Source organism: Triticum aestivum, chromosome 2A (genome assembly GCF_018294505.1).
Source record: "Triticum aestivum cultivar Chinese Spring chromosome 2A, IWGSC CS RefSeq v2.1, whole genome shotgun sequence".
Lineage (NCBI taxonomy): Eukaryota > Viridiplantae > Streptophyta > Magnoliopsida > Poales > Poaceae > Triticum > Triticum aestivum.
Genome location: NC_057797.1, coordinates 780,062,784 through 780,080,200, shown reverse-complemented (window position 1 = coordinate 780,080,200; position 17,417 = coordinate 780,062,784). Strand labels below are relative to the sequence as shown.

The window sequence follows — 17,417 nt, the reverse complement described above, 5'->3', positions numbered from 1 at the left end:
ATTTATGCCTGGATCTAGCTAGTATCTATACGCTCCCAATCCAAGCAACCCAAGCAAGAGCTTCCCAAAGGTAGTAGAGACTAGAGGGAAGAAGAAGATGTAACCTAGCAAGAGAGGGTGAGAGTCCACCGTGCAAGCATGGCCATGGAGGCGGTGGTCTCAACTTCTTTGAGCGGCATCATGTCCTCTCTTGTGAAGTTGGTCGTCAACGAGTGGTGCGTGGAAAAGACCATGAAGGACGAGCTGACGAACCTCTACGACGAGCTTATGAACATGGACGCTTTCCTTGAGGATGTCTCCAGCGTGCCACCGGATCAGCTTGAGTCGCAGGTGAAGCTCAGGGCCCGCGAGGTCAGGGAGCTGTCGCATGCCATCGGGACACACCTCCACTCCTTCATGGCACGCATCGAGTCAACCAAGGGTGCCCTCCTTCCTAGCGTGAGCAAGGTGAACATTCAGCAAGAGATGGACAGATACGTCAAAGAAATCATGAAGAAGGTGGAGAAGGTGAGTAAACGGTATGGCCCTTATCCTTGTAAGAGTGCCCTGGAAAGTACTTCCTCATTGGAAGTCAGCACACGTATGTTTGCCACGGACACTAGGGAATCTAACCATGTTGGCCTAGAAGGGGCAATTGCCGAGCTAACCAAGAAGCTGTCCAAGAGTGATCATGTCTCCATTGTCGGGATGGGGGGGATGGGCAAGACCACCCTTGCTCGAGCAGTCTACGACAAGATGAAAGGTGATTTTGATTGCGGAGCTTTTGTTCCCATCGGTCAGAGAGCCGACATGAAGAGGGTTCTGATGTACATCTTCGACGGACTTCACATGGAGATCTATGGTCACGAACCAGACCAACACCAGCTAACCAACCAGCTGCAAAGTTTCCTGGTGGATAAGAGGTACGCATGGTTATTCTGATAATATATCTAATATGCTTGCTAGTGGTGTGAGCTGATGACATGTTTTTATGTGTATGCATATAGTATCCTCATTTACCATAACTATAAACTACTAGAGAAACAAATTGTTTGTATATATGATCTTAATTATCTGTACATAGAAAATACATAAATACAGAAATTATGAATTAATGAATGTGCATGTGCATGTGTGTTTCCTTTCCTACATGTAATTAAATAGTGAATAAATTTTAAAGATTACATCTCATCTATCAAGTTCATATGTTAATTAGGTGGGCTATTATTTGTCAGTGTATAATCAGTACTGTGGTACCTACATGTGGACATTAAATCCTATCTAGTACTAATTTCTAATACGAGTTTAAGATTGTATTTTGTTGCTGTATATACAAAAGTGACACGATTAGATCCATTACAAATGAACTTCTCAAATTGTGATGCTTATTATAATACCATGTTAATTAGGAAAAATCTCTAGTATAGTATGTGCTGCAACGCCCTTATATAAACGTTTGGTACTTTACAAAGAAACAATGCACTGAGCTGTTGGTAACTATTTTTTTCAGTATTTTACAAAGAAACAATGTTCTGAGTTATTGGTAACACCTGCATCTCTGTATTCCTATCCTTCCTACCTTCTCCCCTGCATTTTCAGTTTTCGTGAAGCAGATTTTTTTTGTCATGATCATTCATTCTGGCCTTTCTGGTGTGATTAGGTGCTTAATTGTCATCGACGATATATGGGATAAGGAAACATGGAACTTTGTTGAACTTGTTTTTAAGGGTTGTGCTGGAATTAAAATCATCACCACCACTCGTAACCGAAATATTGTCAAAGGAGTTGGTGTCACAGTGTACACAATGAAACCACTTTCCCCTGCCGACTCGAAAGAGTTGCTCCGAACCAAAGCTCAAGTTAAAAGCCATGATGCAGAATTTGATACACTGTCAGATCAAGTTTTGTGTAAATGTGGTGGTGTGCCAATAGCTATCACTATGATAGGTGTGTTGCTTGCAGAACATCAAAGCAAAGAGTGGCATGGGGTGTATGATTCTATTGGTTTTGATGAGCACAAGGAGGATGGGGCTTTCCAGCACATAAGGAAGGTGTTATCCTATAGCTATTATGCTTTACCCTATAATATCAAGAGATGCTTTCTGTACCTAAGCCTGTTCCCAGAAGACCACTGGATCGAGAAGAATATGCTGATATGGAGGTGGGTTGCAGAAGGCCTTGTCCCTGAGGGGTCATTTGAGATTGGGGAGACCTATTTCAAGGAGCTAATGGATAGGTGCATGATCCAGTGGGCAGTGAGCCCTCATGACCCCAGCCAAGGTGGTTGCCGTGTCCACATTTTGATGCTTCGCGTCATCCGTGACCTGTCAAGCAGCGAGAATTTCTCCACCGTGCTAGGCCTAGGCATGAAGCAGGAGAGCATATCCAGAACCATACCCATTCATAGATTAGCCATCCACGAAGGCGAAGCAATGGTGGGTCGAAGTCAAAACAGTAGACTGCTGGAAGTGAGGGAGGTGCTGTCATTGTATGCCAGCACATGCCCCGGCAGCAGCTTGCCACCACTCCGGGAGTTTGAAAACTTGCGTGTAATGGATCTGGAGAGATGTGATTTATCCTTGAGAGATTCCAATCTGGAGCAGCTCGGCAGATTGAAAGTGCTCAAGTATGTTGGGCTTGTCGGCATACACATGGCTGAGCTCCCAAGGAGAATAGGACGCCTCAAGCTACTAGAGATACTCGACGTGACGGCCACTAGCATCAGAGAGCTGCCACCGTTCGTCGAGGAGCTAAGGAAGCTTAGGTGCCTGCGTGCTGGCAAGGGCACAAGGATGATGGGTCGGGTAGGGATGCTGACGTGCCTGGAAGAGTTGTGGCTGCACTCGGCGGACAAGTCCCCGGACTTCGCCGCCGAGCTCCAGAAGCTGAGCGAGATGCGGGTGCTGGTGATCCACTTGGACGAGGTGGACGAGGGCGTGCAGAAGAAGCTGGTGGTGTCCCTGCATAAACTGAGGAAGCTCCAGGTCCTGCAGGTCTGGTCCGACGCAGAGGAGAAGGCACGCCTTGGCAGTCGTGATTGGGAAGGCAGCGTGCCATCCTCGCAGCTCCGGCAGCTGCTGCTCTTGGGGATCATCCTACCCAGGCCGATGCCGTGGATCCACCACTCGCGTGTCCCCAAACTCTCCAAGCTGGTGCTGCAGGTGGAGACCCTGGAGGTGCAACATGTGCAGATCCTCGGGCAGATGCCGTCGCTCCGCTCCCTCTGCCTCCACATCCACTGCTACGGCAACCGTTTGTTGTACACCGCCGGCAAGCACGAGTTCATGGTGCTGGCATACCTGTACGTCACCAACATAGAGCTGATATGTGGAGAGGGAGCACTTCCAAGGATTCAGGAGCTGGAGGTTGGCGGAATCAGGGTGGGGACGGACGTTGGTCTGCGGGGGAACATGCCTCTCCTTGAGAGGGTCAGCTACCATCTCGACTGCTGGGGTTGCAGCCCCGTGGAGGTGATCAACGCAGAAGAAGAGCTAAGGCAGGCGAGCCAAGCCCACCCCAACAGTCCAGTGCTCATCATAAAGAGATGGGACGGCGTCGACGTATGTTCCATTCCATTTCAGGTAATAATCAAAATGCAACAAGTGATGTAGCAATTCAACTGTCCACGTTCACTTGATTGATTAGTACTACTGCTATAGTTCTTTCTTTAGCTTAGCTATCATCTGCATATATATACTTGCGCTGATTGTTTTGAACTACCAACGCAGGGAGCCGCTCAGTTGTCGGAGGAAGCCACCAAGTCAACAATCAATCCTCTTCTCTCCGGTGCCTATGGCCAAATCCCCCAAGCTGGCTACCTAGATTGCAGGTTAGCTAGCTTAATATATCTCACTATCTCACTCGATCTAGATTTTATCGCTGTTATTTAGCCATCACAATGCGCTATATACTATGCACCGTGGCGCTCGCTCCATTGACCCGGCCTGCATATATATTATTAATTTTATATGTTCTAAGATGGTTGTGCATGATGCTTTAATTTGTACCAACAGACACACCACCACTAGAGAAAGTCCACACCATGAAGCCATGGAGCCAACAAGTCTACCGATGATCTTATTACAGAAAATCTCAAATAATTTCTCCACGAAGAGACTACTTGGTCAAGGCCACCGCAACACTCCAGCCCTCACCATGAAGAGGTCTAACGCCGACGTATGTTCCCCTTCATTTCAGGCAAGGCAACAAAACACTGGTAGATGATGATTTTGAACTAATATATAATAACTATACTCATGCAGCAAGTGATGTAGCAATTCGACTCTCCACGTTCACTTGATTAATTAGTACTACTATAGTTCTTTCTTTAGCTTGGCTAACATTTGCATATATACTTGGCTTGACCGCTGAGTGCTTTTAACCGCACATATATGCAGGGACCGTGCCGGAGTGGTTCTGAATATGAAGGACAAGTCTCTACCAACAGCATTTCAGCTTGTATCAGCAACCAGTGTACAACCAATGTAGAGCCACATCCACCTCGGGTAAGTACTATCTAACAACTCTGTGGTGTTTGATCTGTACCATCCGGCTGGGCATCTTCATCTTCTTAATATGCACTTGCCCATATATACACACAGGTCGACACGGCCGGCAGTACACTCTCACTGCTTAACAGCACAGATGGAGCCGCTCTTCTGCTGGAGGAAGCCCCTAAGTCAACAATCGGCCCTCTTCCCTCCAGTGGCAATTGCGACACCCCCCAAGTTGGCAACCTAGACTGCAGGTTCGGACGTGGCTTAATACATCTACTATCTCACTCGATGCAGATTTTATGGCTGTTATTTAGTTATCATGATGCACTATATTGTGCCTCTCGCTCGATTGACCTGACCTGCATATCAATATGTATATATTCTATGTTTTTAAGGCGACGCTTTACCGCCTTAGGGAGGGGGGGCGCTTTGGCGCCTAGGCGACGCCTAGGCAGGCGCTTTGGACGCCTAGGCGCCCAAAGCGGTCGATTTTCCAAAGCGGAGGGGGAGCGCTTCGACGCCTAGGCGTCGCCTTAGGAACGCTTTAAAAACATAGTATATATTGGTATATTGTTAATTTGCAGTATGCTCTAAGATAGTTGTGCGTAATGGTTTAATTTGTATCAGCAGGCACACCACCACCGGAGAAAGGTCACCCAGTGAAGCCATGGAGCTAACAAGTCTAACGATGACATTGTTACAAAAAATCACAAATAATTTCTCCAAGGAGCGACTACTTGGTGAAGGCGGATATGGAAAAGTTTATCTGGTAAGATTCAGGACACTAAGTTTGTACGTGTGACACGCAACAGAGAAACAAAGCCTGATATTTGATTACATTTTCTGCTTGACATACTATCTTGTGTTCTGATAGTTCATACATTTTGAGTAGGGTGTGCATGATGACGGACAAGAGATTGCTGTCAAGCTGCTCAATGCTAACTTGCAAACAATTGATAATGAACAATTCACACGTGAGTTTCGTAACCTTATGATGCTAAAGCATCAAAACACTGTACGGTTAGTTGGCTACTGCTATGAAACACAACATCAACCTATGGACTTCGAAGGAAGATTTGTTTTTAGTGAAAGAATACATAAAGCCCTTTGCTTCGAGTATATGCCTCAGGGGAGCCTTCACGACCGTCTTTCTGGTATGAGGCCGCTCCAGTTCATGTATATTACATACATACGTATTAAGCACGTGAAGAAAAATGTCATCTATGTCTGGATTCCATTGATAACCTCTTTGTATAATAAATTTGCAGATAAATGTAATGTACTTGATTGGCAAACACGTTACAAAATTATCAAAGGGACGTGTGAAGGTGTAAAATACCTTCATGAAGGATTGGAAAAACCATTTTACCATCTGGACCTAAAACTGGGCAATATACTTCTAGATGAAAACATGGCCCCAAAACTTGCCGATTTCGGTCTGTCCAAGCTCTTCAACGAAGAACAAACCTGCAGGGTGACGCAAAATTTACGCGCAGGAACTATGTAAGTAAATGCCTCCTGCAAATGAACTCATGTTTCAAGAATATATCTTTAATATTTATGTTGCTGTATGTAGTGGATACATGCCACCGGAATACATAAATGGAGGCACGGTCTCAAAGAAGTTTGACATATTCAGCTTGGGTGTTGTCATGACCAAGATAATTGCAGGGCCTAGCGGCCACACCAAATGTGCTGAAATGCAGCATCAAGATTTTCTTGATCAAGTAAGGGAGCTATCCCTATGATTGGACAAAAGGACCATGTTTACTTTGAACCATATTATGATATGCTGTACATTTGTATGTTGTGATTCTAGCTTTACACTTCAATTACACAGGTAGAAGGAAATTGGAGAAAAAGTTTGAAAGAAACATGGAGTTCTCCCAAGCTACTAGACGCACAATGCCGGCAAGTGAAAATATGCACTGAGATTGCACTCAGTTGCATGAAGACGGATAGGCACGGAAGGCCAAGTATAGTGGATATCATAAATGACCTTAACGAGACTGAAACTTTTATTGAAAATGTTAGCAATTGTGAACAAGATCCATCACTGCTTACTTCCACTTCAAATAGTGTTCAACCTGCAGCATCACCTCCACCTTCAACACAATCTCCACCACCTTCTCCAACCAGTGGCGGAGGCAGGAATAGTAAATTTATGATCTCGAGGGGGGCCCAATTAACAAAACATAACAAAAAGTTTACTGTTCACGCCCAAAATGCAAAGAAGTGGCTAATGTCGGGGAGGGCCGGGGGCCCTGTTGATCCCCCCCTGCCTCCGCCACTGTCTCCAACACCATCTGCCATTGCCACCTTCTCCAACGTTCTGACGCTAGGCCATGATGAAATTGATGTAACGTGGGATGCTAAAGATCAATTCCCTGAGAATTCCAAAGCTGAGGTATGTTATAATCCTAGTTGCCATCGCAATCAACTTATTCTTGCAGAAACTAAGTGTTTCCTGTCATTTGTGGCCAAAAAGGTGGCAGGTGTAGGAGAGGAGGAGGACCTACCAGTTGAATCGTCTGCAAGGGTTCAAGAGATGTTTGGGAATACAGACTAACTGTCTGGACCCAGAAGGGGACGCAGAAGAGAATATTTCTAGGTCATCAGGGGCTCCAATCAGGGACACGGTGCAACCAAGCTACTGCAAACCATGTTGAACCTCAGCAACAACGTGACTGAGATTGAAAGGGAACATTAGAGACATCTAGACATCTGTGACATACATCAATACCCTGTCTTGAAGCAGAGATCGCAGTTGGCTCAAGCTTATAAGACCATCTCCTTAGCATGGTCTGACCTCACTAATGTGTCTTATGGTAGCTTTCTAATAATATTTTGTTGATTGATCAGTAACAGATATTAATAGTTTCATCATCATAATAAAATATATTGTACTACTAATTCTATATGTGAGGCCTGAAGCATGTTCACCATCATGGGTTTTCAAATAGAGGCTGAAAATGTATTATGGTAGAAAGACGAGTTTGTGGTTAATGAATATTTACCATAAGTTCGGCATAGGTCATGTGATCACCATCACGGCATCATCAAACAGGACAAAAGCACCCTGTGCATGCATGCATTTGAGCAGAAGGACTTGATCGAACTGTTTGGTTTTGACTGACTTGCTGTTTTCAGCGTAGGTTGCAACCGCATTGCTGACGTTGGGAACATTAGCTGAATTCTCCTGATCTCCTGAAACAGTTACACAGAAAATCAAATGCACACATATTTCCTTCTTTGCATGGAGCAGCTCCCCTGGATTACCATCGACTCTTCATACAGATTCATAACACAATATGTACCTGAGCTCAGATTAGAACACGCAGCAATGCAGCACAGCAGGAAATTGGAACTTGGTAGCCACGAGATCGCTTCCGTGCCATATTATCTTTCGTATCACTTAAACAGCTTTGACTGGCAGTAAGTGATTCACGGCGCAGGTCCTTACGGCGCCGGCGAGCAGGAACTTGTTGAGTGCCTTGCCGTCGCGCGCCCTTTGGAACGCCCTGCCACGAAGAGGGCCGCGGAGTGTTACTGACTGATGGCAGTGCTGCGCGTACATGGAGATGGCGCAGCGCCAGGAGACAGGTCCCGCCGCGGCATTGGGTCGAACAGGTGGCAGGCGTCGCGGAGGTGGACGAACTCAGAGTAGCCGCGACGGAGGTGGTTGGCGAGGAAGAGGTCCGGCAGAGCCCGAACATCCGGAGACGCACGCCTACGGTGTAGCCGGTGGCGAGCCCCGTTTCTCTCCGGCGAGGGCGAGGCTGGTGCTCGGCGGTCGCCGTGTCCCGCTTTGGACCGTATGCCGCTCTTCGTTAAAACTTGGGCCGGTATTTGAGAGAGGCCCTGGGAGGAAGGGGATAGGCCTGCTCTTGTCGTCTTCTCTGTTCGCATCGACCGCCGCTGCATCTTTCTCCCCACGCCGGCCGGAGCGTAGCCTCCTCTGCCGCTCCGCCGGCCGCCGTGCCTTCCACCAAAATGTAGCGGGCCTCTGCTTCTCCCTTTGGTCTTGCGCTGGATGGGGTTTGGTCGCGGCATCATCCCGCGCGGGGTATATGTGATCGGTTCGAGGCCGGCGAGCAGTGGAGCAGGCGACCGCCACCGTGTGAGGAGGAGGATGAGCGTGTGCGTCCCCGTCGTTCCTCGGCGGAGCGGCAGAAAATGCCGGCTGCTACCAGTGCTACTGAAGCTTCTTTTTTTTTTTGCGGGTGACCGAAGCTTTTATTTAGTCCCACGTCCCCTATTCAAAACATTTCCCACCGATTTCTAAGTATTTTCCTAAGTAGAGTAGATAGTTTTTTTTATCATATAAGAAGGGACTCCTCCGATTTTTACTTTATTACAAAATTCATATGGTTCAGAATAAACTAAGGGCTCCTTTGATTCAAAGAATGTTCATAGGAATTTTGCAGGATTAGAATTCTTAGGATTTTTTTTACTATGTTGTTTGTTTGATTCATAGGATTGAATTGTGTAGGAATTTTCTTCCGCCCGGTTTGGATGTTGGCATTGAGGCCCAGATTTCGATATTGGCATTCGCTAGCCCGAATCAAACCTGGCCAAATGGGCCAGCCCGGCACGGCACGGCCCGCCCTGAGATAAACGGGCCAGGCACGGCACGGCCCGCTCAGGCACGCGAACTACTCGGGCCGTGCCGGGCTGGCACGCGTGCTGGCCTTCGAGGCCCAGGCACGGCCCCTGGCTAAACGTGCTGGCCCGTAGGCACGTCTGGCCCGAGGTGGCCTGATTTTTCAAAAAAAAAGCACGTCTGGCTGGAGCAGGCGCGCTCGTCGGCTTGTGCCATCGATGCAGCAACGCAGGGCTGCAGGCTGCAGCCTTCATGCATGCATGCATGCATGCACGTCTCGCTTCGTTTTTTTAGGACATGTTTCGCTGTACCTTCATACCAGGTTTGCCCCGAATATCGCTGTTTGGTTGCGCATGGTACTCAATCGTGGAATTGAGGCTAAATATCGAGCCGTTCTTTTTCCACACGCACTCTCCCCCGACCAATTCGGAGGCTCCGACCTCGGTTTTACCTGGCATTCGCCCATCACTCCAGCCCGCGACTCCCCTCGCCACCACCCCTTCCTTGCACAGCCTGCGAGAGTCACGGAGGTGCCGGACTCTGCCGCTGACCCAAGCTCTCGCGGCGCCGCGTTAGGCTACCGCTACGGCCACACCTCCGCCGCACCATGAGAGCTGGTGATGACTACATGGGTCCCCGCGCCTCCTGCTTCCTTCATCGACTAGTTCAGGGTTGCTCCGATGAGCCGCGGCAGGAATCCCTCCACCACGAGAAGTACCCCATCGGCAAACATGGACCTCGCCGCTGAACCTAGCGTGAAGAGCATTGCGTCTGATTTTGCTGCCGCTTCATGTGACGGGCTGCCACTTGGATCTCCGCACCTCCCGTTCCATTTGACGGCTGTTGGTCCGGGTGCTTCCCCGCCGAGCCACTGCGGAAACCCCTCCACCATGGAAATCTGCCGCGGGAGTCCGTTCCTGGGTACGTTTGTGCTCGGAGTCTGTTCTCTCTGTGCGTCCTCTACTTTGATTGCAGGTGCACGAAGCTGAGTTTGTTGCAAGCAATAGCAAGAGCAGTTGTATTCTTTCCGGCCCAAGATATTATAGATGCTTCCCTCACGCACATGCTTCCTTGGACGATGGATCATTCAAATACATGGACATGTCATGGATACTTCAGTTTGAAACATGTAAATTGTAAGCACCATTTTGGCATTCAACCTCAATATCAAGTCGGTGTTCCGAATACCTAAACATCCAAACAGAAATATTTGCATTCAATCTCAATATCAATATCCTGTGATATTGGTATTCAATCCAATGCAATGCCAAGGCTCCCAATGCAAACATCCAAACCGAGCTCTCCGATGACTACTTTTCATAGAAATTCTAGCATCCACTTAATCCTCTCCATAAGAATCCTTTGTTTTTCTTATAATGCAAACAAACAACCCAAAATCGTATAGGATTGAAATGACCATGACATTTCAATCATATGTTTTCTTTTATTCCGATATTTTTCGAATCCTGTGAATCAAAGAGGCCTTGAACAGAGACAATAGAGTAGGTAGTATGCAGTGTATATGGCAGTATAGTATAGGTCTTGGGTGAAAATGGAATCTTGTGGCATTTTCTATGTTCTCCACCAAATCTAGAGGCATGTGAGATTAGCTCAGATGATAAAATAACATTGACAGAACTTATGTTCGATGGCTTTTTGAAGGATACCACTGTTAGTATAGCAGAAGGCAGCTCTGCATCGCTGCTTTGTTTTGCAGGAAAAGCTACATGATGCCCCCAAAGCCGAAGAAGGAGGTCGTCCTACCCTTCTATAAACTGCTCCAAGAAAGATAAGAAATTTGACCCTCCTTGTTTCAACTGACTAGCCCTAAATAAGTTCATACAAGGGTATCTTCAATGCTGACTCGCAAATTCCCCTCGGCATTTGTCCATGAACACGGATGCGGGAGGCGGCCATCCGATGCTATCCTGTATATGTTCGGCAATTTGAAATTCAAATAAAAGTCGTAAGACATAACATGGGTATTAATTAGAAGTGATACATTTGTTGCTATAAGAACGTGGTAGCACAAATACATAAAATAATTAGTTGCTAGCTTAGTATGCACATTTGTTTTCGGCCATTAGTTAATGGACCCAGGACACTCTTCGGGCTACAAACAGACAGAAGAGTGCTCTTCAGCCTGCTCTTTGGCCCAAAAACTCTACTCTTGAAGAGGACCAAAAGCACTTTTCGGCTTCGGTTAGACCTACAAGTACATCTTCGGCCTACGGGAGGCCGATGGGGTCATATAAGTGATATTTCTGATTTAGGTCATATATTATGAAATTTGCTATAAAAATAATAATATATATGTATTTAAAGGATGTCTTTTGTTGTTCGACCACCGTTTGGAGAGGAGACACATGGCCACACACCGAGTGCGAAGACGTACACTTGGTTTTCAGCTTCCCAACACATGCTTTGTGCAATTTGGGCCTGCATTCCAGAGGACCTAGGCCGGCATCTCTGTGATGCCCTTGTACACTGGGTAACTCATATATCACGCGCGAGCGCTATATCTCGCATTCAGTTAGGCTAGCTTCCGGCTCGCAGAAGATTTTCCTCTGCCCCCCCCCCCCCACCCCCACCCCCACCCCCCGCGGTCGTATTGGACCGGCCCGGTTTCTTTGTTTCCCTGCGTTTCTTTGGTTCGCTCGAGTGTGTCGCTCACTGTAGTGTTTTTTTCCGTTCGTTGCCTTTCTTGGGTTCGCTTGAGTGTGTCGGTCGCTGCAGCCTGTAGTATCTTTCTTTTCTGTTTCTTTTTTGTTTTCTTCGGTTCTTCCCGGTTTTATGGTTTTCTTCTGTTTTTGTTTTCTTTTTTATTTTATTTCTTTCCTTTGGTTTTCTTTGTTTCTTTCTTGGTTATTCTCTTTGGTTTTATTTTTCAGTTTTATTTTTCTTTGGTTTATTTTGTTTCTTTTTTTTGGGTTTCATTTTTTGGTTTTCTTTGTTTCTTTTAGGTTTTCATTATAAATTTGTTGTCTATGTGAACAACATTTTTCTAATACACGTCTAATACTTTTCCAATACACATATTTAATATTTTTTAATACATGTTCAACATTTTTTCTATACACATGTATTTAAAAAATGAATGCTTAATTAACATTTTTGAAGCACAAGATTAATACTTTTTTAGTAAGTTGTCAACATTTCTATCATTTTTTATTTTTAAAAATGCTTGATTAATAGTTTTCAAATAAAAATATAATCATTTTTTGAATAAATGTTCAACATTTATTCTATAGACATTTACATTTTTCTATCATTTGATTAACATTTTTCAAAGACTTGTTCAACATTTTGTCAAGTGGTTGATTAACATTTTTATATACATGAGAAAATTTGTTCATCATTTTTTTAATGCATGGTCAACTTTTTCTCTTACACATTTAACATTTCTCAAATACTTAATTAACACTTTTTAAATACTTGTTCAGCATTTTTTTGCAAATGCTTGATTAACATTTTTATATACATGATAAAAAAATTAATCATTTTTTAATACATGATCAACAATTTTTCTATACCTGTTCAGTATTGTCTGAATGTTTGTTCCACATTTTTTTTAAATACTTGTTCAATATTTTTCAAATACTTTAAAAAAAATTGTAGTGTGTTTTTTGTAATTATATTTGAAATATTTTAAAGTATAAACAAAAGTAAAAAACAGAAAAAGGATAGAAAATGTCTTGGTGCCCTTGGTGATGAGACTTGTTGAGTCCAAAAGACTCATCCTTGCCACAACAACACCAGCTGCATGTACTGGTTCAGGTAAAGCTTGGCTCTAAGGCGAGAGCGTGGTACATTTTACGTGGAGTTCTTATTCGACGACGACTAGTAAAGATTAGGATTACGGTTGGTTGGCAGCCTGGGATTACAGGGTGGACATCATTTGTTTATCTCGCCTCTTAGGTAACATTTGCTTCTTTCATACTCGGACCCGTGTTCTTCCGCTGCATTAATGATGTAATGTTGGGTCATGTTGACCTCTGAATGGTGTTATATTACGATATTGGCATATGTTTTCCCTATTGTTTCAGTCGTATTTAAACTCTTCTATTCACAAGTAGTTATATTTGGTGTGATGTTCACCTTGTACACCGGCATATGAGAATAAATGTATGATACAAATATGTGCTTCTAGCCTCAACGAGGATTGCAAAGTCTTGGTGAGGACAAGGACCACATATTGAGTGTTACACATACTTTACTAGTTCCTCACTAGGAGAACTGGTCCAAATAAAACAACATGAAAAATTACACACTTCAATAGGAACACAACTTCCTTGACAACTCTTACAAGTCAAGTCAATACTTCCTCCATCTCCTTATGTTCTTTGCTAACATTTTTGCTTTTGTCTGTTGACTTCTCTAGTTTGCACACTTGTTTCTTCTCTGCCTCCTCAAACTTGGAAATTCCATCCTCCGTAATCTCATCTCATGCGACTTGATCAAAAGATCAATGTGTTATTTCTCAAAACCAAAAGTTGCAACCTTTTTGCATAACATTAAGCATACAATAAGCTCAAATTGCTTTGAAACCGAAGAAAAATCACACGAAATTGCACTCAATTTTTCCAGTTCACACTTGTAGAAAACCCTTCCGAGATGTTCCTTAGTCTTTGAGACCAGAAGCAGCACCAGCTGCCAACACTCATCACGACTGAGGATCGGCAGAGGCAAACCGATGAGTTGCTAGACGAGGGCTTAGTATGGCCGACCGACGGACGAGGATGTGCTGGTAGTCGGACGAACAATGAGATGTGATCGCCGAGAGGAGGAAGACATATCGCGAGGCGGCGTAGGGGTCTACGTGCGCCAAAACCAGCAACAGCAGCGACATGCGTAGATGCGTTGATTCCGGCGGCGTTGATGACTAGCGACCGAATTGAGGTGGGCGGAGGAGCGACAGGTGCTACAGGGTGTTGGCGGTGAGGTGTGGTGGCCGACGGAGGCAAGGAGGGTGGCGCTAGAGTGGAAGCGGCCGAGCGAGGAGACTGGAGGGTGCGGGGTGAGGGGAAAATTTATCCGAGAACGAGCCGCGGCCGAGTAAATATAAGCAGCGGCTGACGCTGCGAGTAAATTTTTTGAGTTAAACCAGATGTGTGATCAGCTTGGCCCGGTTTAACTCCTCAAAATGAAAATTTTAAGGAGTTAACCAGTTTTGAGGGATCAGCTAGAGATGCTTAGAATGAGATGATCAAAAAGCAAAGTTGTTTGACTCCACGAAACGCACAACTTTTACTGTTTGAGTTCATCGAACGGTTTTGTGAGTCAAAAACTGGTGTAATACACATCTCACTCTCTCTCTCTCTCTCTCTCTCACGAATTGTTCCTCCACGTAATACAACAAATCCTGACGTGGACATCTTAGCTACGGTCCAATTAACCTGGAGCGTTTCGAACGCCATAAGTTGAACCTTCCGTCTACTCGCAAGTCTCCGTCAAAGTCACTAAATGGACTTGCCGTGTGCTCAAGCATCCCGCGTGGATGGAGGGAGGTCGCAGGCACGTGAATTACTCCATGAACACCCTGAAGCTTCTTACTCCGTGCAAAAAAAGTAGGTGAGGGAAACAAGAAGCTGTTGACCATGGGCAGCCAATGCAGCAAGCAAGCAACTGCCTAAAAAGGATGTCTTCGTTCTGCGACCACACTCCCGATGCTCGCTTGACAAGCTAGCGGCTATTCACCATGAGGTGGCGACAGAGCGCGCGCATCTGGCTCGTGAAGGGATTATCGGTTTGTGTAACGAGGGAACATGTGGAGATGGAACGATCCATGTGCAATGAGAGACGGCGTGAACTATGTAACCGTATCAGATGCTCAGCGAAGGCCACAGTGCAACCAAGGAAACCATTAGAGAATGGAATGAGCAATATGTGTGCTGTGTGCATCTCCTTGAAAAGATATAATTGCATGTATGGGTAGTTTCCTTTGGTCACCAGACTCACCACTATAAGAATCCCAGTTTTTGCAGCCACAGAAGGATGATGCTGTGTCTATTCCATGGGCCAATGGAGAATTCATTTCAGTGTACAGTATTGGGTGCCTGCACCAAGGAAATCTCAGCTCCAACACAGGTTTATGATATATGTTGAAGTAGGATTTTCTAGCATAGCTTACCACAGAACTAGTTAAGGTTTTTGATGGTGTAAAAGTTCTTTAAAAAGTCTGAAAAATAATCCTAAAACAACACACTTAGAATATAACATGATCCAACAGAGCGATTGAAAAAATACGACTGTATGTGTCCTGGACATAAAAAAGCAAATAGTTTAGTATATATTTATGTCGCACTGAGACGAGATGATTGTTTTTTTTTGCCGAGGACACATAAATTCATATTTTCACAATCCCTCAGTTGGATCATCTTATTACAATAGAGTGATGCTCCACTATTTATTTTCATATTTTCTGATAACTTTTAAAGCGTTAAAATCTTAGTAAATCTTAACAAGTTCTGTGGTAAGCTATGATAGACACAACTTTACCACATGTTCATAGCATACATGTATATTGTACTATACATAAAATCTAATTGCATCTACTTGCAACCTGTTGAGTAGAAGAGTACGATCATTAGAGGAGACACCAAGTTGAACTTAATTAGTGTAAACATGATGAAAATCGGAAACAAAGTGCACAGAGCCCTGCCAATCGTCAAATCAACATAAATGACAAACAAACACACTACCGAAACACTAACCTTCATCGTATCATGATCTCTGGCACCCTCTCCACCGTACGAGCCAAATCCGGCATGGCCCGTCAAGAGAGGAGCATGAAGAGTATGACGAGGTTAGATAAACTAATTGCTAATATAATCCTAATGAGGTGGATTAATGTGAAGGCTTAAAGACAATCTGTAATTATTATTGTAAGGTACTCCCTCTGTAAAAAAAATATAAGAGAGTTTAGATCACTAGTTTAGTGATCTAACGCTCTTATATTTCTTTACAGAAGGAGTAACAGATAGATAGATAGATACTCTCTTGCACGAGGGGCATAGCAAATTGGGTGAACCCAACAATTTTGTTTACTAGTTCATACATAATAACCAAGATTAAAGAGAAAACAGGTGTTAGCCCAACCCAATGTGCATTCGGAAGAATAGAGCCGCTAAGACAAAGCCTATAACGAGCTGCAATTTGGATTCTGAAAATATATGGCTCAGACCCATACCCAAGTAAATCATACACATAACCAATTCAATTTGGACGAAGGCATAGAAAAATATAATATACAATATTGTCTGATTAATAATGTAATTACAACTATCCGCAAAAAACAATGCAATTTCAACTGAAATAATAAATTCCTCTTATGGTGAAGAAAATAATGGAGTAGATTAAGTATTATTAGTACCCCGCAAAAAAAGTATTATTAGTAATTCTTTTAATAATATTAGATTAGCTTTTTCATATGTAAACCATCATTAGTCGTAGTACTTCCCTGGAAAACATTGTTCATATAGGTCTGCTAAATCTTAATTCATTCCGTGTCTGCCCATGATTTTGCTACAAAATTATGGTTCTTCTTATATTTTCTGGAGATGGAGAAAACTATGTGTCGCCCTCTGGGCAAGCTTGTTCTTGTGCTCAAGTTGAGATTGGCATTTTTATTTTATTTTATTTTATTTTATATATAATAATTATAATAGCTATTTGTTCAATTACTCCCTTTGTTTCAATCAATAAGTCATACTCCCTCCGTCCAGAATTACTTGTCGGCGCAATGCATGTACCTAAATGTATTTTAATTCTACATAAATCCATTTTTATTGATTTCTATGACAATAATTCCCGATGGAGGTCGTATAAATTTTATCAAAAGTCAATGACATCTAGGTTTGACCAATGTTATATACAAAAATATTACTCCCTCCGATCCATAATAAGTGTCATGGTTTTGAACTAACCTTAGTTCAAAACTAAGGTTACTATTGCGCCTTAGTGAATTACTCGAGACCTAACATTAGAGCACTGTTGTGGCAAGGCAACACCTGATGCAATTAAGTCTTGTTCCCAGTAGGATAAGTGTCTGTCTGGATTGGGGTGGAAGGAGCGCATGAATTGGCAAGGTTTGGATTCTCGTACGTGATTTATGGGCTGCTCTAAGAGTTGGCTTCCTTTTTTTCGGATCACTGGCCACTAAGTAAACGGACGGATAGCTACATAGACAAGGAGTGATCAATTTTTCAGAATGACGTTGATTTTAGAAACAGGCAGAGAGACGACTGACTTGCTCTGTCGTAGACACGAGGCAATTACGCGTACGCGTACGCGTACTCCCCTTGACGTGACATGATGCCCAACTTGCACTCCAGAGGACC

General features: G+C 44.2%; 1 protein-coding gene and 1 long non-coding RNA gene across 2 annotated transcripts; one reads left to right on the top strand and one right to left on the bottom strand.

Annotated features, from left to right (window-relative positions):
• LOC123191191 (putative disease resistance protein At1g58400) lies at positions 1–7,501 on the top strand. Its single transcript, XM_044603983.1, has 11 exons — positions 1–902; positions 1,640–3,560; positions 3,708–3,808; positions 3,993–4,176; positions 4,377–4,484; positions 4,581–4,726; positions 5,103–5,244; positions 5,368–5,978; positions 6,052–6,202; positions 6,316–6,882; positions 6,964–7,501. The coding sequence occupies exons 1-11, from the start codon at positions 139–141 to the stop codon at positions 7,042–7,044; spliced, it is 4,776 nt and encodes a 1,591-aa protein (XP_044459918.1). The 5' UTR covers positions 1–138; the 3' UTR covers positions 7,045–7,501.
• On the bottom strand, positions 5,826–8,652 carry LOC123191192 (uncharacterized). Its single transcript, XR_006496758.1, has 3 exons — positions 7,793–8,652; positions 7,493–7,682; positions 5,826–5,942 (listed from the first exon to the last, which is right to left on the bottom strand). It is a non-coding gene; the product is annotated as an uncharacterized lncRNA (long non-coding RNA).
• Positions 8,653–17,417: the final 8,765 nt, after the last annotated feature.